We start from the raw sequence: 25,677 nt of genomic DNA on the forward strand, positions 1-25,677 counted from the left end.
TTAACTTCAATTTGAAAGCTTTTGATGAAAATATTCCTAAGAATAATATTTTATTAAGTGAAAAGGGGGAAAAAAATACAGTATGTTTAGATTGATTACTTGCTGCTTCCTGCTAGTTTTTGGTCTTGATACATATAATGCAAATCTTTGCAATCTTCATCAGAAATATGTACCCAACCAGTTGATTTCATATGATATACTGTAAAGGAAGAATTAAATTAATACATAAAATGTTTAATTACAAAATTATTGGTACTTACCTCTTACTATACCACCAGAATATGCATCTCTATGAGTAGCATGATAAATTGCTCTTCTTCCTAACTCATAAGCTTCTTTATCTGTTAGATCCCAACGATAACCAGAATCTAATACACCAAAGGCATAAATAGAGCCAGAACCTACGCTAAATACTTTTCCTGGTGTTCGGGTACCTTCTGAGTCAATGTAATACATTCCAGGACCACGTTTATCCCAACCCGCAAGCATCATACCTGGAGAAATATCATATATATATCCATTAATTTGAATATTATCTTTTTGAATAGAATTTGAATGTATATATAAAACCAAAAATTGTTTTTTCGATATCTTACCCATGCTCAAACCCATCCCTTTGTAATTATATACCATGTTTGACAATAGTTTACTAGCAGCTGCAATTGAAATACGTTCTCTATTTCTCAATTCATACATACGGCACTGTTTAGCTAAAACACGATCCCAATAAACGCAATCTGCAGCACCACCAGCCAAAGTACCAAGAAGATAGTCATTGATCTCCACTATCTTTTTCATCGTTTGCGAACCTATAAAGACATAGAGTTGTAGTCAATGTACAATGTTTTTGGATTGATAATTTTGATAAGGAAATAGATTATTACCAATAAATTGCCCTCCCGTAGCACGGGAATCAACAGCCAATATGATACCGCCTTGGTATTGAAATCCCAATGTAGTTGTTCCATGATCAAATTGAATTTTTAAATGTTTCCCAGTTTCATCAGTACTTGCAGAAAGTTGTGCAAGACTTTCAGCAGGCTGAAAATTGTATATATGAAACAATTAACATAAAAAATTATATAAAATTCTTCTACATGATGTAGCAGTTTTCAGATACTAATTCATTAGTATGATAACTCATATGTCGATACTTGCATTTATATATGGTGGTACAGCTAATTGAACATTATTTATAAAGTTTCTTGTGTATTTCTCGATTTCACCTGGTATTTTATCTGTTTCTTGCAAAGAATTAAAATCTACATAAGAACTGAGACCACAAACTTCAGCAAGCGCCATGTTCATACGAATACTGAATGCATATAGCATGTCATCTTGCTGTTTCAGTTTTATCTCTGTAGGTGGCATTGTTGACTAATGAAATGAATTTGTATTTAATAAGTTTATATAATTTAATTAATATTAAACAATTTTGTTATTACAAATTATTCTCGTTAAAGAATTTCTACGATTAAACTATTTTCAGTATATTTTATAATTAGTGATAATAAGTCCATTTTTAAAAATGAGCGTATAGAACGAATGGACCAATCACCGTTAAAAAAGGAAATAGTCGTTTTAGATGAGCCAATTAGATTCTTCGATATTCTTTTTTTTAATATTCTTTCTATTCTAATTGGATATTTTTAATATGTACTCATAAAGAAATAGTTCTTTTTTTGTTGTATTAAATTATTTTGTCATAATTATCAAGAGAATTTTGATAGACTTTATTGACAAAAAATTTGTAAGAAATTATAAAAAAGTTAAAAAATAATATATATTATTTTACAAATTTAATCGTATATCTTATCTTGTCGTGTAAACTGGTGACCCCTAACAACATACAGTTTAAGCTTTTAGTACAGCAACCGAGCGAGTATTTTTGAATAGTGGGAACAGACAGTACGTAAACACGTAAAAAGAGAACAAATGTTGGCAAACTGTCAAAAAATCAAAGATAAATACACAAACAGGTAAATGAATTTCTTCTATACGATAAAATAGTTCTTGATTTTTGTTTTATGTAACAAATTTAGGAAGAATCATTAATTTTTATTTACTATATTTATTGTTTTTAATTTTTCAGTTACAATAATTAATAATTAAGTAACATTTTTTATATTTATAACTATTTATTATTTTATTCCAAATCGATAGATTTTTAATTTTCAATTAAAATAATACGGTACTGTGGTATCTTATTTTATGAACTTAATACAATTTAATTATTTTTGTTAAAATGCTAGTTGTAACATTTAAAATAGACGTTGGTAAAATCACATTTTCATTTGACGTCTTAATTTGAATTCTGATTGGCCTACCTGAAGTTTTCCAATTATTTAATTACTTTGGAAGATGGAAACAAATGGAAAAAAATTTTCATTGGTTAATTTTTTTTTTACAAATCACTGAACAACCAATCAGCGATCGATCGCCATTTTTTTATACAATTAACTCTTACACTTAAAGAAGACGTCAGAATGACATCCGCTCTTTCCAAAAAAAGTATAAGTTTTCTTAATATTCAAGTTATATCTATTTTTAATTTATTAAATATTGATAATTAAGTAGTTTACTTTGAAAAAATATGAAAAGTGATAAAATCTTGCGTAAAAAAAATGTAATTTTCCTGTTTTACCATACAGTGTACGGTGATCTGAATGATTGATTTGTGAATCTTTGGCCGGAATGAGACGTGAAGGTGTACGATCAACGATTTTACGTAAATAATTGATCTACCACTACGATAATCAGGTAAGCTTAATAAATATATTAATTATTATATATCATTATTAGAATATGTACATATATAAAGGAAATATTATAAGTACAATGTTGATGCGTATATGCATATACATATATATATATATATATATACGTAATATACATAATATATATGTATAATCCATATTATTCGCTTGTATGTATGCAGTAAAGCACTTCTATCATTAAATACATAACCTTTTTTTTATTTTAATAAAAAAACAAATTAAGGGAATACATTTTCCGTTGAAATAATATCTAACGTTTATTCATCGAATCATCGTAAAATAACAAAATGATGAAGTTATATTCGATAAAGTCTACGCTAGTAATACGACAATGAAGATTTTTCTCTAGTTCCTGTAGCTTCTAATAAAGGCGTCCTTCGTAGCGCATTAGTACATCTAACATCCAAGAGGTCTATCGGAGCACGCGTTAACATTCCATCGTGCATCGTTCTATGAATGTATGGTGTGCTGTCTCATAATAATCTTCCTTTCACTCTTTTAACGACGTCATATATATATATATATATATATATATATATATATACACGCATATATATAGGTACATAGTTCTTATACATAATATCTATATAGATATCTATCATACTATCATACTATATATAGATATGTATATAACTAGTAACGGAAAATGCAGTTATCGACGTTATATAGTTGGTACAGTGCAAACTTGGAAAGATACGTTTCAAATAGTATTTTCATGAGTCACGGTAACACCTGCAACAGTTCAACGAGATTTCTAATACTTTTACTTATCTATTCGACTTATGCCCGTAAGGTACTTGAGAACATCTTAAGTATCTATTTTATCGTTCGACTGATGGATCGATGTAATATGAACTAACTTGAGTGCTCTCGACGTTTTGATCTAGTCAGAGAACTGCGTCTTCTGAATTTTAGGAAAAAAATCCAGTAAAATGTTCTCTGACAATTTCGTATCTGTTCGAAAACTTTGACCCTATAAAGAGCCCTCTCTCTCTCTCTCTCTCTCTCTCTCTCTCTCTCTCTCTCGTTATATTGTCACGATGATTACAAACACATTATTTTTATATTACTGAATGTTACATAATTAGACTTTCCTTTACGTATTTCATTTTTAATCGTTTATAATAAAATGGACAAATGTGATTTTAAAAGTAACTGGATATATTGTATGAAATTACAAACAAGATCCAACGTCTTCTTCACGTATTATATGAAAGTTATTCTAATGAAAAAAATTTCTTTAAGATCGTATTTTTGCTTTATATAATTCATAAATGGATAACTTCTTCGTCGCGTGCATTATGGCCTCCATTATCAAATAATTCGTTTCTTTGATATTTAAGATTTTTACTTATATTCGTCGATGTAAAATTTAATATGTAAGCCGTAAGGAAGAATACACTAATCAGAGTCGATTATACATTTTCGACTGTTAAATGTAAGCGGTTGTCTATGAAAAATTTCGTAAGGATAAAATCATTATAGTTCACGTTTTATGTATTACGTATACGTGCGTGTATGAAGGTTATTAAATTCATCAACCATTACACCATACTTGAAAATAAAAGTCGTGCATAGTTTAAGCGTAGATTTTCTCCTCGCAGCTTACTCGGTATATAGGATAGTTGATAGGTAGAATATTGGTATTATAATCCTATATTTGTAAAATAAAATGTCTTACGTTACTTTTGAGATATCGTCGCTTAAATGTTCAGAATATCAATTCTTTTTTTTTTTTCAAATATATATGAATGTAACAATATGAAATCGATAAAAAAAAAAAAATAAAAATAAAAAATAAATAACAATAGAAAAAAAAATAAAGACAGAAATAAAAGCCATGTAGTTTTTATGGTGTATGGTACGAGTTATGGTGATGTCGAATGGTGGAGATAGTTTACTATCGTCTTACTAAAGCAAGCAAGTAGAGAGGTATTGGTCGCCACCAGTTGCCCACTTAGGGTTTATATCAGTATTTTTCAATCTTTACTAAATTTGTCTATAATGATATTACGGTATAAATGTTTATAATGAAGAAACTAATAGGCTGGAGGCATTATACATTATTTTAAAGATATAACTTGGATATTTTTTTGAACTAGTAAAAATATTTTAGGAATATTTTTTTTTTAATTTTTTAGAAATCAATTACTTTTCTCACATTGGCAGGTAAGATAGGAAATATCATTTAATGGGTTATTAAAAATTTAACATAATCCATAAGTCGATAAACGATTGATTTATATCATTAAAATATTTATAACAAAATTTTTATCTGAAAATAATCGAACAATTTTGTTGAAATATTAGATAGTAATTAATATTGCAATAGACGAAATGTATGTCCAAAATCTCGTTAGATTTACCTATGCCCAATTTTTGCAATAATTATTAAGATAAGGTGTATTTACGAATTCAAACATTCAGAAAATTATAATGATTCGTTCAAAACTTTAATCAGAATTGAATAATTCCATTTCTATCGATAGTTATAACGAGCTAACGCTTTATACGATGACGATTGCAAAAGAGATTTTTAACGGTTATGCTTTAAAAAATAGATATTTATGGAGAATTTAATCGCAAATATTATTGTATCGGGATGGTGGTATTGACCGAAGTTGAAAAGAAATCGTTGAAACTAATGTGTTCGACACGCGCCATATATTCTATCTCTTTTTCTTTTACAGTTGTATAAATAAAAAAAGAGAAAGGAAGAGAGGGAGAAGGAGAGAGAGAGAGAGAGAGAGAGAGAGAGAGAGACAGAGAGAGAGAGAGAGGGAGGGAGAGGGAGAAAGAGAGGGAATGAAAAAGATTTGTAATAGGTATCTCGTAATTTATAGTAGGCTAAGATAATCGATTATCCAAGTACGTCACTAAGTGATACAACAGACAAATATGTTGGTATGTTTCGAATAGGAAACTGTTATTAAGTATCATGTATTATTCTCTTCTTTTGTGGGGTCAGCGATATGACGTATTTCTTACTTGTGGGGTCACGTGTACGGGGGTAAGGCACTGAAAAATGCCACGCTATTGGTCCGTTCCTACGTCGAACCACCCATAAACGCGAAAGACGTTATCCGTGTCTTCGATAACGTTGTTATATTTTTTTTTTTGATTCCGTTCTCTCGAAAGATCGCGATGTTTGCCGAACATTTTCAAACGTTGATAACGATAACGAGCCAATTGACTTTTTCCCCTCTTTCTCTTATTCTCTCTTCTCTCTCTCTCTCTCTCTCTCTTTCCTTCTTTCTCTCTCTCTCTCTCTCTCTCTCTCTCTCTTTCTATCTTTCTCTCTCTCTCTCTCTCTCTCTCTCTCTCTCTCTCTCTCTCTCTCTCTCTCTCTCTCTTTCTCTCTCTTTTCATTGTTTTCTTCTCTTTTTTTATCTTTCATATATTCATATGCTTTTTTCTTTTCTTCTCTTCATCTTTTTTTTTTTTTTCAATCAGATACAATCAGTCATCTCAGTACAAAAAGTAATTGTTTAGTTTTAAATTTAAAAGATTTGATTGGAATCTGATCTTGATCGGTTTTTATTATACAACTTAGGTGGGAGATTTAAAAATGTACGATAGAAGGAATTAAAATTTGATTTAGCATATATAATAAAATGATAGTAATATTGTGTTTTATAATGATTCTGTATGTATTGCATTAACATTGAGCTACGTGTGGTTTATAGTATGGCTTATATCTCCTACTAATCAATGTGGCACCAGAAAGCAAATAACGTAGCGTTGTTTTCATCGTAGTTTTACATTGTTTTTTATTTATCTATTGTATATTACGTACCGTATACTGCGCATATATGTATATTATAAAAAATTGTCGATTGATACGGAAATAGTTAATTCATTGATTTTATGTTTTTCGTTCAAATTCGTGAACTCGCAAAAAAAAAAAAAGAAAAACAAAACATTACGAGTACCCAAAGTGTTGACCTAAATGACATTGCGAGTTTTCCGTTTTTGTAAAATCTCGACGCTTAATCGATAAGCCATTGCGTTGTTTGTATAGAATGGTTGAGAGATCAATTTCCACGAGTAGAAATATTTTAGATAGCCTCAGTTATCCTAATTGATACGGTTATCTTTCGAAAATTTTCCGACATTAATTTTTAGAATTTCTTTTTAATGACCAACGCGAGTGTTTTTTTATTTTTCCCTTGACGAGCTCGAATTAAGTGACTCTGATTTTTCTACAACTATTTATTAACCCTTAAATGAAGAATTAAAACATATTGAATTTTAATCCTTTGCGATATAATTATTTTTTTAATTTGGTCAAATAATTTTAAACGATCAAATTTTTATTCGATTTTCTTTTTTATCTTATGCATAAGTATACTTTGAAAAGAATTATTAAATAAAATTGTTTTTTATTAATTTGCTTTATTGAATAAATTAACAGTCATGTGTCTTAAAGATGACTTTAAACTTTTGTAATAGAAAAAATGTAGTGTTATCACGTCAGCAATGATTTTGCATTACAAAGAGTTAATAATAAAAAGAGTACATAATTCTTGAAACAAATTTATCACAATGTCTAATAAATATATTTTACGATATTGTTAAGTCAATTTCCGATTTGTCTAATATCTAATAATATAATATTATTTTCTAATTAATTTTTAAATATATTCATAAAAAATATTATACGTAAAAAATGTCAACTTATTTTCTGTTTGAAATAAAATTTCATAGATAGGAAAGTTGTAACAAAAAATAGAAAATAAGAAAATCTTTGGGATAGATATCTGAGTATATGCATACACGTATGTATATACGATAATGCGTAAAAAAGCGTAATTAAAAAAAAAAATGTAATGCGAATATATTCGAACTTCTTTGTTTAGATGTCGCTAGCTTTATCAGGTTCGGACGGTCGTCAAGGTCAATGGTACCACGCAAGATTCGATAAGATATTAAAATCGTCATTTAGAGCATTATTTACGGGGTGGCAATGTTAATTTAAAGGCCAATGTGAAAATTAGTGGAGACTTTTAATTTACGTATCTAAAAAAAAAAAAAAAATAGAAAGCAACATGTTTAACGCGAGAGAAACTTGAGATTTTAACGAGTCGACGTGCGATTGAAAAAAAAAATGACAAGGCCAAGTTTTTGGCAGTTGGCATCTATCTACGTGTTCCTTCGTAGATTTCATTTTCATCCAATGGGTATTTAAAAACACGTTTGTGAATATACAGGAAAGAGAAAATTAAATTTGACGTAATATTTTTTTTTTTATTTAGTTTCTTTTTCTTTTTTCTCTTTCTTTTTTCTTTTTCTTTCCTTTTTTTTCCTTTTTTTTTTTTTTTTTTTTTTTTTTTTTTTTTTAATTTTATAACACGTTATAGTAATCATACTCATGGCTTTGGAGAAAATACTCGTTGTGTCTTTGTTTCAAGGGAAACGGAAGTTCCTCTTTCGCTGACTCGCTTCTAGTTATTATGTAATAAGTATATACAGTGAGAAGCAGTAACAATCTATGTGAGGTTATCCCTTTCATTTTTTCGAATTTCTCTTTTTGCGTGTATTTTCTTATGCGTTTAATCATATTCTATAACGTAATTAATGTATTTATGAAAGATATCATTTGAAAATATAATAACGTCTATGGGAACGTACACAAACGTGCACTAAAAGGAATGTGATACTAGATATTAAGAATTTAAATGGTCGATAAATCGTTCTATTAAAAATGCCATTTGTACGTAAATTTAGAACAATCCATGGTTAATATAGTTTGCCTCAAATAAATGTGTTTGCAGAATTACAACACATTAATATAATCCAATGATCGAACATATTCGACAGTTTAATTTTCTATTAAATTGTTTTCATTCCAACAATTGTTTTCATTATTTTCACTTTAACATTTATTATTAATAATTATTATGTAATAATATTAACGAGGGTCATTTAAAAAGTTTGTAGCTTTTTTTTTTCTTTTTTTTTTTTTTTTTTAATACAGTTATACTTATTTCCTTCTTGAAGTGAAATAAATCTTAAAAATAATTGTAACGAAAAATAAAAAATAAAAGAAACTAAAGAAAGAAAAATAATAAAATTAAGAAAATAAATAAATAAAAAGCCACGAACTTTCTCAAATGATTCTAATACTTTTCTCAAAATTTCTAAAAATATAAATTATGAATGAGTATCAATGAATTAATGTATCAATGAATTATAATCATACAAACATGGAAAAATATATTAACCTTGTATATAAAAGAAATCACAAAAATGATGATTTCTCTTTCTTTCTCTCTCCTCTTTCTCTCTCTCTCTCTCTCTCTCTCTCTCTCTCTCCCTCTCTCTTTCTCTCTCTCTCTCTCTCTCAATGTATACAAGTGCAAATATAGACACATGTATATATAACTCATAGATAAATATACGTATATATGTATATATTATATGTATGTGTATACTCTGTGGAATCAAACAAAGAAGCGTGGCACCAGTTTCGATTACCTTTCGGAAACTTGGCACTTTACGTGGCGACCCAGCCACGAACGTTAATGCTTCGATAATGTCTTTTGCTCGTACGCACACGCACTTATTCCACTCGAGTGACGATTCGACTCGATAATGATCGTATGCCGCACTGTGATTACGCAACGGGAGTAAAAGAGAGAAAGAGAAAGACAGAAGAGAGAGAGAGAGTAAGAGTGAGAGAGAGAGAGAGAGAGAAAGAGAGAGAGAGAGAGAGAGAGAGAGAGAGAGAGAGAGGAGACCCGATTCTCCGTCGGTAATCGTTGAGTAAGAGACGAGGTGAAGGTGAGCGGTTAAAGTCGAGAGTAGTGGTGCATAGAGAGTGTAAACTGCAACCACACTCTCTAACTCTCTAGCTACTGAACTAAACATCATAGCAAACTTTGTATCAAACGTCCCATCGAAGATTAAAGTTAAAGATGATAGAGGGAGTACGTGGTTTCGTGCAGTATTGAAAATTTTCTCAGATAAGAGGAATTAAATATGAAGATTCAGTAAATATCCTTTGTTTTTTTTTTACTATATATATATATTTATACATATATATATATATATATATATATGTATGTATTTATGCATATATGTATATGTATGTATATATATGTTTGTGTATGTATATGTATGTTATGTATGTATATAAATCTGAACAAGTTCAAAGATATAAGAATGAATGCAGATAAGCTGTTTAATATTGTCATTATTTTCTTCTCAATTAGCAGTCATGATTAAAATATGGAATAATAATAATAATAATAATAATAATAATAATAATAATAATAATAATAATAATAATTATTATTATTATTATTATTATTATTATATTTATAATAATAATTATAATAATAATTATTATATTATAATTATAATAATAATAATAATAATAATAATTATTATTATTATTACTATCTGAATGTAAACAAGAATTGAAACACAGTAGTTTAAACATTCTAAACATTTTGCGATCGATCGATTGTAAATTATTTATAATAGTATTTGTTAAGTCTATTGTCAAATAAATTTTTTTTTAACATTGTCAGTATTTTTTTCTAAAAAAATACCAAGTAAAGAAAGTGGAAGAAAATATAATTGAACTTGATCAAACATATTTTAAGTATTGCAATTTATAATATTTAGATCACGTAGGCCAATGTGTAAAACTCTTTTCGAGGTCGAAAGTAAAGAAAATAAATAAAGCTATCTATCTATCTATCTATCTATCTCTTTTAATATTTTCTTTTGAATTAAAAGAAATGATAATAGCATGGTATAGTGATAATAGTAGGTAATTTAAGAATTATCTGTATATACATAGAAAAGAACTGAAATATAAGGTTTGAAACCGAATACTTTTCGATCGATCGATTGTAAAGATTTTTTTTTTATAGTATATATTGTTGGATTTATTTTATTCTCAAATAAATGCAGAATGATTCGGAATGAAACTTGATGTATTTTTATGAGTTTCCAGAATGACTTGACTTTTATTATGCAATTCTAGCCTACTAAAATACGTTAGGTTTAGAATGAAACATTGAAATAAGTCGAGTAGGTCGATACGATTTGTGTATCGTTTGAAGAAAAATGGAAGACAAAGGAAACGACTTTAAAGAGATACTAAATATCTTTAGCTCGTGAATACTTTGTGCAGTCTCGTAAAGGAGACACGAAAGCAACCTACTCGTCTAAGTTTCGATTTATTTTTATCTTCTCTTGTGACTCGTAAAATCTCGCGAGAAGTGCTACAGGTACTTTAACTCTTCTTTTCGTACGGAGTCGTTCAATTTCTTTGGAAGAAAAATCAGTATCGCAGTACTTTGCTTTTGTTTTCAAGAGATACAAAAATGTTGAAGAAAACATTTTTCTAAAGTATATTATATTATACATTATATTTTATATATATATATATATAGGAGGTATAATAGCAGGTTGGTGCAACGACCATGACGTAATTCTCGTAATGCATTTTCCCGTAGCATGGAATATACGTGAGTCGATCGAATGACGACCGGTTGCTAATCTTTTGAATCAATCGAACGTTTCTAAACATCGACTAGGTACGCAGGAGGAAGACGAGGTCGACATGAACGCTTTTCTCTTTCTCTCTCTCTCTCTCTCTCTCTCTCTCTCTCTTTTTCTTTCTCTCTCCTTCCTTTTCTATATTTACGACAAGCACCCGATTTCCAGCATTTTAATGTCGAAATCTTCGTGAACCTTCTCGGATCCGGTACTTATAAACGACATGTATCTTCGTGCATGTAATACATAGTACCACGAGTTTTAGAAATGTAGTCGCGAACAATGGATAAGTACGGATTCACACGTGGAAGAGTTGAAAAGCGTAACTTATTTTGATCGTTTCATGATTTTTGTTTGTTCTTTTTCTTACAGATATCTTTTTTAATATTTTTTGTTTGGCGTTTTTTTTTTTTTTTTTTTTTTTTTTTTTTTTAATATTATCGTATCGAATAAGATAAAAAAGTCCTCGATTATATTTGTTTTTGACATTGTTTAAATCTTTTAAGAAACAATTTGTTTATTTCTTTTATTTCGGTAAAAACTACCTTGATAATTAATTTGCTTTTATATATTTGATTTACATTTCGAGTATTGCTTTAATTAGATTTTCTTGATTTTATGATTTATTTAATTAATTGTTTACATCTATTATTTCATCGAATTCAAATTTTAATTATGTATCCTTTTTTTTATTTATTCAAATGCTTGACAATATTGGGTATCTATTATACAAAAAAGAAAAACATATAGATATATTGATAATAACTTAATTATTATTTTTATATAACATACGTTAAAATTGCTTTTATTTACAACTATATTTATGTTTATCGTTGCAATTATTTTCTAATCATATTTTCTATTCTGTCGACTCTTCTTTATCTATTTGTTTCTAGACTTTGTCTTTAGAAACTGTTTTATTTTTCTACTTATTTATTTATTCTATTGTTTGATTTATTATTTTATATTTAGCAGTATATATTAATATTTTATAAATATTTTGAAATGATCTCAATTGTCTTTGGATTTATTTGTTAAAATTTCTTTTATATTGTCGTGTAATGTTTGTTGTATATTTTCGAATTTTGTCTAATCCATTATGATACGTTCACAATTTTGTACTTTTTCTCTTTTTATTAAGTATTCATTTGTTAGATTAGCATGATTAATTTTCATATTTGTTAGTATATAGATATAACATTATATCTTCGAGATAATTTGAAGAGTTCATTTGATCTCTCTTTCAAACGATTTCGATATTTAAATAGATTTTTAAAAATTGGTAATATAATAGATTATATACAATTACTAAGATAAACGACTTATTAACATTAGAAACATTAACGAAAATTTTGTTAGATTAGTCTTTATAATTTAAACAAAAAAGAAAATTAATAGACAGTTAATGAAGAAAATAAATAATTTATCTGATAAATATACACGGTATATTTTTTTTAGATTTTTATTAAAAACGTTTTCAGAACTAATTTTAGAAAGAACAAATTTTCTTTGCCTTCAACAATTTTTCTGCCGTTCGTCCGACGTACCCGAAAGCTTGATTTGCTTGACCTTTAACATTCGGTCGTCGGGTCGTATTGATAGACACGTTGAGTTCAAGGCACGATGTGAGAATATATAACTTACCGTAGACGTGGAAAAAGAACATTGTATGACTGATAGTAATGTCAAGTTGTCGATTGAATTCTTTATTTAAATAACACTTTAGGTATTTAAATCACACTGTCAAGCATGAGGGGACATTTATAATTACTTTTCTTTAGTTATTTGAAATCGTTTGTATTAATTTTGTATTAATCATCTGATATTGACTTTTATTTTTCTATTTGAAGGAATATTAGGTATCATTATTAGATATCAAAGATACTTAATAATGAATTAACATGAATTTATAAAGAAATCACTTTTTTTGACTTTGACTTTTATGTTCGAAGATAATTAAGGGAAACAATACTATGGAATATTTTTGACACTCGTATATACTCGCATGAAAGTGTATCATCTTCTATATACCCTTTGCTCAGTGCAATCATTCTCGCGGTTAAAGTCTACCAACCGAGCGATTACATCTTCTAATTATATTATTTTACTATATTATATACGCACGCATACATACTTACCTACATATATATATATATACATAGTACAGTACATATATATAGAATTTTTCAGAATGTGTGAGCATAACTTTACTAAAGGATTCAACACATTAAAATAAAAAAATAAAGTTCATACAAATATATATATATGGTCGATATGACCTTGTTTTCGAGATACAATTGTTTTTGTATTATTTTATTTACCTGTCTTTTTTTTTTTTTTTATAAATTATTCGAAGTGATCATCTACAATGTTCGAATACAAACTTCTAAAAGTTTTATCATTGAGATTCTGACTCATTTAAAGTTAAGTCGTCTGATATTGTTAGAATTAGTTGGCAATTCCGATTAATACTTTAATCGAGTATCTTAAAGTTATCTAGTGATATGTTATAAACTCTAACTGCTTTAGTCCCCATAGATAAAAATCTATTGGATTTAAGTTCAGTGATCATGATGACCTATTGATTGGATCTTTTACGACTGATCTATTTATTCGGGAATTGTTTGTTTTTAATGAAGAATTTTTTATCAGTTTATCAATAAAATTATTGGAAGATAGAAATTCGTCTATATCTTAGGAACAAAATCGTGTCGGACATATGTTTATATGAACTTATTTTTCTTATTTTAATGTGCTAAATGTACTGCCAGTGAAATTAAGTCCACAAGTTCTAAAACATCCTGTATATCAAATGATTGTTGCCTCAGAATGATAAACGGTGAGTACCATGATCTATATTTATAGAAAAATGTATGCTAATCGATCTATCGACAAAATTATATCTAAGTATTATATTTATGTATAACTAGATAAAAAGATATTTCATTTTAATAAGAGAAACGATTTAAACTTATGCAAGATTTGAAATTATTTTTCAACGAAGAACTTGTAAGAGTTTACGTTATAATCGATCAACGTAATACATTCTTCGATTCTTTCGTATTTCGACATTGAAAATGTCGATATTTGATGCTGAATAAGCGTTCCACTTTGAAACAGTCCTGCAAATAATCGCGATTCGTATCATCGTATTCGTAAAATTTTTAATAAATAATTAAGTACAATAAACGGATAGATCTCCTTAAATCATCGAATTATTATAATTATATCTAACCTGAACAATAATAAAGATAAATTTATAAATAATTAATTTTGAAATCATTTTTAAAGAAATGTAGAATATTATAATATTAACAATAAAGAATAAACAATAAGAATATTATATTATAATATTATATATTAAAAGTATTATAAGAGAAACAAAATTTCTATTTTATTTATTTACAGAAAGAAAATAAAGGGTTGGGAGGTGGATGGGGAGGAGGAATGAAGGTTATAAGGAGAAGTTATATTTGTAAAATTATACGTTTTTAAAATAGATATCATTAACGAAAATAATCTATGTTAACTTACTGACGACAAAGTTAAAAGAGGAAAACGAAGAAAACGAAGAAGAGGAAGAAGAAAAAAAGAAGAAGAAAAAGAAGAATATATATGAGAAGAGGAAGAGAAATATATCATGAGAATTGGAAAGAGAGAAAGATATCGTATCGATAATTCTTAAGTGCGTCAGGTCAGGCCATTTCTTGGGGGTGTTGCAATGGAGAAGAGATATGAGTCGCAGGGGGTCTACTCTTGTTATTGTTATTTTCCATTTTGTATGACGCCCTTCTTCTTGTCAATATTTCCTCTCTTTCTTCCTCTCTGTCTTTCTCTTTTTTTCTGCCTCCCTCCCTCTCTCTCTCTCTCTCTCCCTTCCTCTCTATCTATTTCTCTCTGTCTTCCTCCCTTTCTCACTCTCTCTCTATCTTTCTCTTTCTCTCTGCCTTCCTCTTCATCCCTCTTCCAGATGTCACAATTTCTTCTACTCATCGTTTCAATATACATAAGCATAAAATAATCGCAAATATTTTTTTCGATGACGTCATATATGCATATATATATACATACATACACACACACACACACACACACGCACACACACACACACACACACACACACACACACACACACATATATATATATATGTACACATATATATGCGTTGTTGCTGGTCGGAAGACTTCGATAATTTCATCAGTAGCATTCTCAAAGATTTACGATGATGAAATTCACTTGTTCGTTTACTCCAGCAAGAATCTCTTATCATTTTGGAATATCGGAAGGGGAATTGATACGGGTGATCGTCATATCTTAACAAAGCTATAATTAAAGTACAAAAAAAAAAATATATATATATATATATATGAATGAATCTTAATTTTATTTTTAATTATTAATTTTATTTTTATTAGAGTGGTGTTATTGTTTAACTTTAATATTGAAGGTAGATTTTTGAAAGATTGTTAAAATATAGAAAAAAGGATTATTAAGATGGTATAATTAATAGAATAATTAAAGAGAGATAATAATCGAGGAGTAGCATAAGAAAAAATCGAAATTATGTTAAACAATAAGTCTGTTAGATTTCATTTAGGTAATTCGATTAGAAATTTGATACGTCCTTTGCGTATATATACGTCCATTTTGTGATAATTTGATATATGATGGAAAATTGTTAATACCATATATACAGTATTCTATAGTATTCTATACGTCTCTTTAAATTTATAGACATAATTGACGAGATAAATGACAATTGACAAGTATCGAAGGAAAACATAACTACAACGATTTATTATAGTTGATTTCATTTAGATTGTAGAGATTAATCGAAATTCGATTGAAATATCAATTCATAAGCCAAGTTGATTAACTCCACTTTTTGAATTTTTTTTTTTTTTTAAATTTAAACATCAACCCAACTCGATGGAGTTCTCGTTTTTTAGATTCTTAATAAATTTCCTTAATTTCTATTAATTAATACGATTAAATGACATTTCTGTTTTGGCCATCGAATAAAAACGAATTTATTTCATTAATAATGATTATTCTAAGATATATTTTATTTTATTAATTTTATATATCGTCAGATTAAATCTACTTTTGCATTTATATATTCTATAATGTTCATTTGAATGCATATTTTAAATGGGAATTTTAAAAAGCAACATAATTAAAAATATATGTATGTCATCATCTATATGCTTAACATTAAGAAAAATTTTAATGATTCAATTCGTGTTCAGATCATTGAACTAATAAGTTCGCCTAGCGGAAAATCCGGAAACGTTTAACTTGTCCCAACTTTCTCGAATTTGCGACAGATCGATGAGAGAGTGTGTTCGTGGGAAATAGTAAGAGTTACATTGGATGCACCGGGAACGCGTTCGTCACTGGGTCGTTCTTAGTGCACGCGGCTGTGCACGCTAATATTAGCGGCGCAACATGGTAACCGAGCATCGAGCTTATTCCTGGCCGAGCAGCTGGCTGCTCGGCTAGTCAGAGTCAAGGTCACGGTATTACAGAGCGCGACTCGTCGTTCCGTTCGTACTTGCGGATGTCTTGCACCGTTTTTGTATCCTCCAACATACTCAACTAAACGATATGTATTCGATATTACAAGAAAATTCTAATCCGGAAATAAGAGAAAATATAAAGGAGATTCGTTTTGTATTGAATTCGATTGAAAAATTTTATTGATTATTAGGTGTATGATATTTCTTTTTTTTTTATTTGCTAGTATACTCGATTCGTATAATGTTTTAATTAAATCATTTCACATATACATATATATATATATATATGTATATATATACATATGTATTCATATAAGAACGCTTTCATTAGGATTATGTTAGACAGAGAAATACATATAGTTCTGTTTAATATGAATAGCTTTGTTTTCTTTTTCCCTTAGAATTAGCTTTTATTAAGAATAATTTTACTTCGATTATTATACAACGAATGTTAAAAATGTTTTAAATAAAGTTTGCAAAATTGTGCGGTAGGTCGCTATGACATCCATGGCATTAAACGTGTTAATATTTAATCGTTTTATATTCTCTTGTAGAATATCATGATAGAAATATTTCAAATTTAATTTTTAAACGGATTAATTTTATTTTTGAACGAACAAAATAATTATGATGATAATAATTATTCATAAATTATTTAAAAATGGGAAATAAACGCCGTGTATGTATGAATGTATATATGTATGTGTATGTATATAATATCTATTATGATATTTATTAAGATCCGAGCTAAATTCGTGTCTGTTAAATTTATATTTGATTTAAAGAATACTTCTACTATCAGGAAAAAAATATTGGCACAAAATACATTTAAAATTCATTATTTGTTAGAGTAAGAGAAAGAGAGAAAGGGAGAGAGGGAGAGAGGGAGAGAGAGAGAGAGAGAGAGAGAGAGAGAGAAAGAGAAAGAGAGTGAGAGAGAGAAAGCTTTGGTAAATTCGAAGCTTTCTCTGATGTGTCCTTGTCTTTCAGATGACCTTGGCCTTCGTTTTAGTGATGCGAAATATTTTGCACAGCCCACAGGCAAATCGTTATGTGTGAACATTCAATACGCAAGTATACTTCTTTCTTTTTTCTATTCTTTTTGTTTTTTTTTTGTTTTTTTTGTTTTTTTTTTGATACTCGTACTACTTTTCTTTCTTCATCGAATTCTTAAAGAAGAAATAAACGAAAGAGGACGAATGATGGAGACCGTCTTCCACTACCAATAGCCATCTTATGTACCCCTTTATGGAATAGGCGCTCTCGTTCGCTGTTGACTGACTTTATCCTAAGCATTCGTAACCAAAGGCCAAGGTAGTCAACTTATGTTACTTTCACCGATTATGTCGCTCTTTCTGGAGACGAACGCTCTCACTCGCACAGTTACTTTGTCTTTTTGTTATCCATATCGATACTATTATGTTGGCATGCTGTTATTATATTCTCACACTCATACATAGTACTATATACATTATATTATTTACTTTTTCTCTATCTTTTTCTCTCTCTCTCTCTCTCTCTCTGTATCTTTTATTACATAATTATTGTATAGTACGTGTAATATATGTTCCGTATACTATCTATTATATCTACATATATAGATACTTATACTTTGTATAAGTATATAAGTTACTTTAAGTATATTTGCGTATATGCATTGCAGGTATAAAGATATTTATTGCATCTATTATACTTACTATGTACTATCTGTTATGTCGTTTAAAGATACATATAAAATTTTCTAAAATATTTTCAAAATCTTTTAAATCTGTCGTTTTCGTATATTGATAATACACGATTCTTTTTCTGTCGATAGGACTTCGTTGCAAACATTATGAATCTGTTAATTGACAGAAGTATTAAATGTATTTGGATTCAATGGTCATTCGTCAAGTATCGTCGCTTTTTTTGCTGTTAGTAAATATTCACTAGAAATCATCAAGAGTGAAAACGCTTTGATGGTGTTCTTTTTATATGGGTAGGTATATATAAAAAAGAAAAAAAAAATATTAAAAAGAATAAAATAAAAAAAAATATAAAAACAAATCCTTTCTTAGTTTCTCCAACAGTATAGAGTTTGGTTGACGTTAGACTTTAAGTATGTACGACTCCGTTTTTTTTTTTTTTTTTTTTTTTTTTTTTTTTTTTTTAAGAGAATATAAATTTCGTGTTAAGTTAACTCGTACAACGTGTTTTAGGTCTTAGGTAAATTGTGTCCCCTTGATCGTTGTCATGTTCTCACGTGACTGACCGTAATGAAATAAATCGAATTCAAATTTGAAATTTTTTTCCCTCGATTTATTCTATCTCTTTCTTCCTGTAATCATGCTCTAATTGCTTCGAGGAAAACGTGTCAGCGGGGATGTTGATCGGAGTAACTACGAGGCACCTGTTCGCGTTTACCTCGAAGCTGAGAAAAATCTTATTCAACCTCCTTTCACGCTCGATGCGTTTTATCGGTACTGCAACCGGTATAAAGCGAAGCCACGTTGTTAATATTGATTTACACATACCTATATATTATTGAAATCTACGTTTATTTGCATTCGAGTGAAGGAATATTCGATTACAGATAATGATAACTCTTTGATATAAAACAAACAGCTAAGGGTCGACTATGAACGAATCTTATCTCTTAGATATCAATTACATTGTTTTCATATTAAATCAATATGGACTTTTAATAAAATTTTCATATTTTATTCAATGTGTTATTTTATGGAGAGAAAGAGAGGAAGAGAGAGAGAGAGAGAGAGAGAGAGAGAGAGAGAATTTTTTTGTTAAGATTAAATTAATATCAAGTCTATCAACTATCAAAAAATATATTTATACTGTCTGATTTTTTTTCTTTTCTTTTTTTTTTTTTTTTAAGGAGATAATAAATTTTTATACTGTTTTTTAATATTTAATTAATTGATTCAATGTAACTTCCATTGACATATTGTTGACCGAATAAATTATGAAGAAACAAATGTCTGTTTAAACAAAAAACTGATTATTTTTCATAAAATATTCAGTATTAAAAATCTTTTCACACATCGAAATTCTCATAATTTTGAAGTATAACTTAAATTTGTAAATCTCGTTAAAGATGAATGAACTTGTTAAACGATAAGTAAATGATGAACAGAGAATGAGTGTAAAATAATGAGTTGACTCGTCATCGATCAATAATGTGTTTGTATTAACAGCTTCCTTATCTTGAGATGGGAGCTTCTAGAATTTATTTTAAGATAAAACGACTTGTTTTTGTATAAATAATTAAGTGTTAAGCCGATAGAACTTTGTAATTATTTTACGAGTCAGGAGGAGGAGGAAAAGAAGATGTTTATTTCTTTTTTTTTTTTTTCTTTTTTTCCTTGTTCATTTGTGTCATCTCGATCGTCGTTCGATCGATTTTTATTTTTAAATGGGTTTCTCAAAATTTGTCAATTTCGTAAAATTGGATTAGCGATTTATTAAGAATTTTTCTCCATTTTTGATAATACTGCCACCTTAAAAATGAAAATTGGACTGAATCAAAATTATTTATGGATCATTGGTCGGATAATAAGTTTATTTTTTATATAAATTTTAAGTCAATCTGTTCGGCCATTCAAAATAATTAATACAAACGCATGCATAATAAACATTTCCCGATTTTTGTATGAAACTTAAAGATCGTAAAAAAGTTATTTTCTCTTTATCTTTTTCTTTTTTTTTTGAGATAATCGTCTGTTACACTTTTCTCTATTTTAAGATCATATAAAATAAAAAAGATAAAAACAAATGTTTCGAAAATAATATTAATCGATGTATTTTATCAATTTAATCAATTTAAATTAATAATTTACGAATGTATTAACAAATCAATTTTATACAAATCGAAGAATTTATGTTTCTAATACGTTTTATAACAATATTTTATATATAAAAGATATGAAAGTATTTATTGTCTGTAATATTTAATTCTATACATTACATTAAATTCTATGAAATCTGGTCTTTTAAATGTCAGAAAAGAAATCTTAAAAACGATTAAGATAATACTTGTAAAAATTGTGGAACCATGGATGACCCTTATGGAATTCAACGTATTAATGACTAATGTTGGTGATATTCGAGTGCGATAACATTAAAAGAGAATCGTGATTCTCAAGTTTGCAGGATGCAATCTCGATGGCGAATTACGCGTTGTGGACTATACTTTCTGCTTCTTACGCAATCGATTTATCCACGGTATTCGTTCACCCCATCGTCGAGAGCTAGATCGTCTCGTAAATCGTTCCGCCGTTTCGCGGCGTACTCGAGGCCTCTTGAGATTACTTTCGATTAATTGCCGTTTCCTGGTCGTTCGAACGTTGGCGCTTCAAATTTGCGCGGTATCTTTGATAAATCGTGTTATCTTTTCTTCCGTCTATCGAACATAAAAAACGATCGAAACGTGTTCACGAACGACGCGATTGTTTTAATCGGTCGATATCCCTATTGAAAAAAAAAAGATTACACGAAATTAGTGCATCGTTTTGTTTTTTCTTTTTTTTTTTTTTTCTTTGCCGAATAATCTTAAAGGTTAATTAATTACCTTTTTTCTTATTCGTTAAAACAGATTTATCCTTATTCCAGTCGCGTTTTTATATATTATCTTCGTTTAACGAATCGAAATAAATGTTAATTGTCACTGATAACAAATTTTAAAGTTTCATAATATTTTATCATGTGTCTATTTTTCCATTCGATTTATCTTAACTCGTACGCGTTAAGGCATTTCCGCAATTTTCGATTTGTGGAAATATTACATTACTTCGTTAAATCTTCTCTTTGTAAAATGCTTTGTGTTTATATCGATAGAAAGAACGCGTATCCGTGTAAGGACGATCGGTGGATAGTAATTAAGGTCAGATTAAGTCATTGCTTAAGTGTTTCTTCTATAAATTAATTTATAAAGTTTATTTCTAAATAAAGTATATTTCTACGAAAGGAATATAAGAAAGGAATGAAAAAAAAAAAAAAAAATAAAAAAAAAAAAATAAAAAGTCGTGTTAATGTAACGTCGTTCGAGTCGATTTCAACTCGAGAGAACGTCGATAGAATATATTGTCGGAAGTTTTATATTATATTGGAAAAAATCTCTATGTATGTGTGTTTTCTTTATATCGCTAGAAAAAGAGAGAGAAAGACTGTCGTTCTCTCTCTCTCTCTCTCTCTCTCTCTCTCTCTCTTTCTCTTTCCCTCTGTCTTTCTCTCTTTCTCTTTCGCGTTCAAATGAACTCGAACGTTATTTTACGAGGACGTGTAATCTTCTTAATTATCTTTTAATGACGTCTCGCGCAAAGTAATTTGCGGATCGCGCTAAGCGTTCGCGCGCGGCCTCTTTTGCAATCTGCAATAATCGCGATATATATACCTGACTGCAGTTATTACAAAGAACTCGCTCCTTTCGCGAGGTTAAAGCACTTCATTTCGAGATATTAATTGCACCGTCTTTCCTGGAGAACAACTTCGTGCATTACCGTGTTCGACCTCGTCTTTTCGTAATTTCATTTTACCGGAAGATGAAAGCTTAGGTATCATTGATATGAATTAACAGGAAATACTTTCGAATATTTTACCTCCTCTAAGTTTATACTCAAAGTATAATAAGATAAATTCTTCGATGGTGTTTATTTACGATAATCGAACGAAATAACTCGATTATCCATAAAATTATTAAGTTTATATAGTAGATAATACAAACCAATTATCTCTTCGAACGTCACGTTGAAAATTCTATTATATCTACTTACCTGTGTTACGTCAGTGCGAAATGTTTAGATGACTCAACATAAATGGGATTATTTCGCGTTATCTAAAAATTCTCAAGGATGTTGGGCCGTTATCTTTTTACTATAATATTAGAAAAATTCTAAAAGCGATACATATAGATATTTCAAAATGATCACGACGACTGTAAGCTAATACAAATAATAAAATAAATTTTTTAAAAATATCTGCTATAATCTAATATAAGAGAATCCGTAATATCGATTCTAAATCCGTTTAACATTTAACAAGGAAATGTAAATCTTCAAATTTTCTTTTGTATCATTTAAGTTCTGTTAATGGAATTTATTTTTAAGTAAAGTGTATAAGATTCGGGAAGGATTTAAATGAGAAATCGATCGTAGTCGAGAGAAATAGCGAAAATTGCTTTGCCTTCGGAACTGTAAATACTTCGTCCCACGCTCGATTATCGTAGATAGTATTATAGTCTGACAAGCGAAGTAAGGAAAGGAGGAGGAAGAGAAGAAGCAGGAGGAATAGAAGGAGGAGAAGGAGGAGGAGGAGGACTCTCCTTCGAAAGGATCGACGATCGCGTCATCGCGCTCTCGAGAAGACACGCTCGCTCGTTTCTATTTTTACGGTCGATAACGAGGTGCCTAGGATAAATAAAAATCAACCAAGAGAGGGAGAAAGATAGACAGATAGATAGATAGTAGACGGAGAGAGAAAGAAAGAGAGAGAGAGAGAGAGAGAGAGAGAGGAAAGAAAGAGAGAGAGATAGAGAGAGAGAGAGAAAGAGAGAGATATAGTTAGATAAAAAAAAAGATCGGATAGGTAGGTTGTATATACATACATACATACGTTCTTCTCGCATTGGTTGGTACTCACGTATGTGCTTACATGCAACATACGATGCGTACCAATACACACACGCACGGGCGCTCACACGCACATACACACACACACACACACACACACATGTGTACATACATACACGTGCATATATATATATATATATATATTTATATATATAAGTACATACGAACGAGAGTGAATGAGCGTAAAGCGAAGCGCTCTCTGGCCTCGTAATGAAAGTGAAATCGAGGGCGCCGGAGTGCCTGGCCGCCTGCCTGCCTGCTTGCTTGCTTGCTTGCTTGCTTGCTTGCTTGCTTCTTGCTTGCTTGCTCGCTTGCTTGCTTGCTTGCTTGCTTGCTTGCTTGCTTGCTTGCTTGCTTGCTCGCTTCACCTAAGCAACCCCACCAATAAACTTCGACGAGTTGCTTTAGATAGGAACAAATAGTTTACACGTATCGCCTTGACGGCCGATATACCGTGCAGCATCTATTCCGGGGATAGATATTAATCGCGGAAATTCGATGATGTTCCTTTTCTTTCTTTCTTCTTTTTATTTTTCCTTTTCTTTCCTTTTTCTTTCTTTTCTTTTATTATTATTTAGCTTTGTTTTTACAAATGCACGAAGTGCAAGTTGAAAAAGAAGAAGAAGAAGAAGAAGACAAAAAAAAAAAAAAGAAAGAAAGGATAAAAAAAAGAGAAAGAAGAGATGGCAAACGTGACAAATCAAATTCCATAAAAACACTTTATGTCGTACAAGTTATGTCGTATATCATCTATTCATATCTTAGGAATTTTCTCGAAAAGATTTATTTAAGATGTTGATTAGGAGAAAAAAAGAAAAAAGAAGAAAAACAAAAAAAAAAAGAAGAAAAAGAAAAAAAAAAAAAGAAAAATAATCGAGGAGATAGTGACGTGGAAGGAAAAAAATTTTGATGCCGTACGGAACTCTACTCGTCAGGATGACGAATATAGGTGTTGAAGAGCAAAGGGGGAGTGGTAGGAAACAGAGGGGATCGACGTAGAATAAAAAAGAGAAAGAAAAAGAAAGAGAGAAAGGGATAGGACGATAATTGTGGAAGGGATAGGCGGAAGGTAGGGAGATATTAGCTCTGCCGGCTTAGAACGAACTTTCACTTTTCTCACCTCCTCGCTCCCCTTATCGTGCTTTGTAAAAAGAACCATGGCGGTACCGGCTCGTCATTGGTCAATTTTCGTCCTATCTCCGTGTTCGTTGGCCCTACCTCCTTTCCTTCCTTACTTCCATTCGTGCCTCTCGTATAGGTAGACGCGATCTTTCTCTTTCTCTCATTCTCTCTCTCTCTCTCTCTCTCTCTCTCTCTTTCTCTCTTTCTCTTTTTCTCTCTCTTTTCTTCTTTTCTTTTCTTTTCTTTTACTTCTTCTATTTCATTCGTGTCGTTTCGTTTTGTTCTGTTCCGTTTCGTTTCGTTTCGTTTCTTTTTTTGTTCGTCTATCTCCTTTTATCTTTCTCCTTTTTTCTCGAATCACATTCATGTCTTTCCCTCCAGCTTCTTCGCCACGAGGTTCCTTCCTCCCCTCTACTATCCCTTCTTCACTGGTCCTTTCTTTTTTCTTTTCCTTTCTCGAGCCCACACCGAGAGAGATACCAACACTGTTCCTTATTTTTGCTTTTTTTCTTTTTCCTCTTCCTTTTCTTTTGCTTCTTCTGCTTTTTCTCCTTCTTCTGTTTCTTCTTATCCGGTCGTCAAGCTGTAAGCAACAGTCTCTCTTTCTTTCTCTCTCTCTCTGTCTCTCTCTCTCTCTCACTCTTTCTCTCTCTCTCTCTCTCTTTCTCACTTTTTCCATCTTTCTCTACCAATCCTTGATACTTCTGGGCACGGCAGGAGACCTTATGTAACTGACACCATTCTGCCACAATAAACGGGACAAAACACCTTCGATATTGTGGTAGACCGAATGAAAGAAAAAGGAAGGGTTAAAGATCGAGGAAAAGATTTTCAATGATTTATAGATATACTTTGTTGCTTTCTTTTGAAGGAAAAATTAAATTTTATTGATAAGGAATGTGTAAAGGAATAACTAATCATTTTGACGATAATTGTAAAACATATTCTAAGTTTCTTGACAAAAAAAAAAAAAAATCTAAAATTTGGGAATTTCTATCATATTGTCTGCGTTGAGTCTATTTAATTATTGTAATAAAGATATGTTAGAGAAACGTGAGATAAGATGGATGATAATAAAGGTACATATGTTATTACAGTAATAATTGTAATAAAGGTAGTTTAGA

At 29.7% G+C, this 25,677-nt stretch overlaps 1 protein-coding gene and 1 long non-coding RNA gene across 3 annotated transcripts in view; one reads left to right on the top strand and one right to left on the bottom strand.

Annotated features, from left to right (window-relative positions):
• Positions 1-19: 19 nt before the first annotated feature.
• LOC124948261 (proteasome subunit beta type-5) lies at positions 20-1,386 on the bottom strand. Its single transcript, XM_047491618.1, has 5 exons — positions 1,159-1,386; positions 885-1,041; positions 597-809; positions 261-494; positions 20-199 (listed from the first exon to the last, which is right to left on the bottom strand). Exons 1-5 carry the CDS (start codon positions 1,369-1,371, stop codon positions 96-98), a joined length of 921 nt encoding a protein of 306 aa, XP_047347574.1. The 5' UTR covers positions 1,372-1,386; the 3' UTR covers positions 20-95.
• Positions 1,387-1,896: 510 nt separating this feature from the next.
• LOC124948940 overlaps positions 1,897-25,677 on the top strand; it is a 34,242-nt gene continuing 10,461 nt past the window's right edge. The window contains exons 1-2 of one of the 2 annotated variants that reach the window (XR_007100911.1): positions 1,897-1,979; positions 2,652-2,760. This is a non-coding gene — a long non-coding RNA (uncharacterized LOC124948940). Of the gene's footprint in view, positions 1,980-2,462; positions 2,512-2,651; positions 2,761-25,677 lie in introns of those variants that run through there. The other variant, XR_007100912.1, reaches the window with a different exon arrangement.

The sequence above is a fragment of the Vespa velutina genome, chromosome 4 (genome assembly GCF_912470025.1).
Source record: "Vespa velutina chromosome 4, iVesVel2.1, whole genome shotgun sequence".
NCBI lineage: Eukaryota > Metazoa > Arthropoda > Insecta > Hymenoptera > Vespidae > Vespa > Vespa velutina.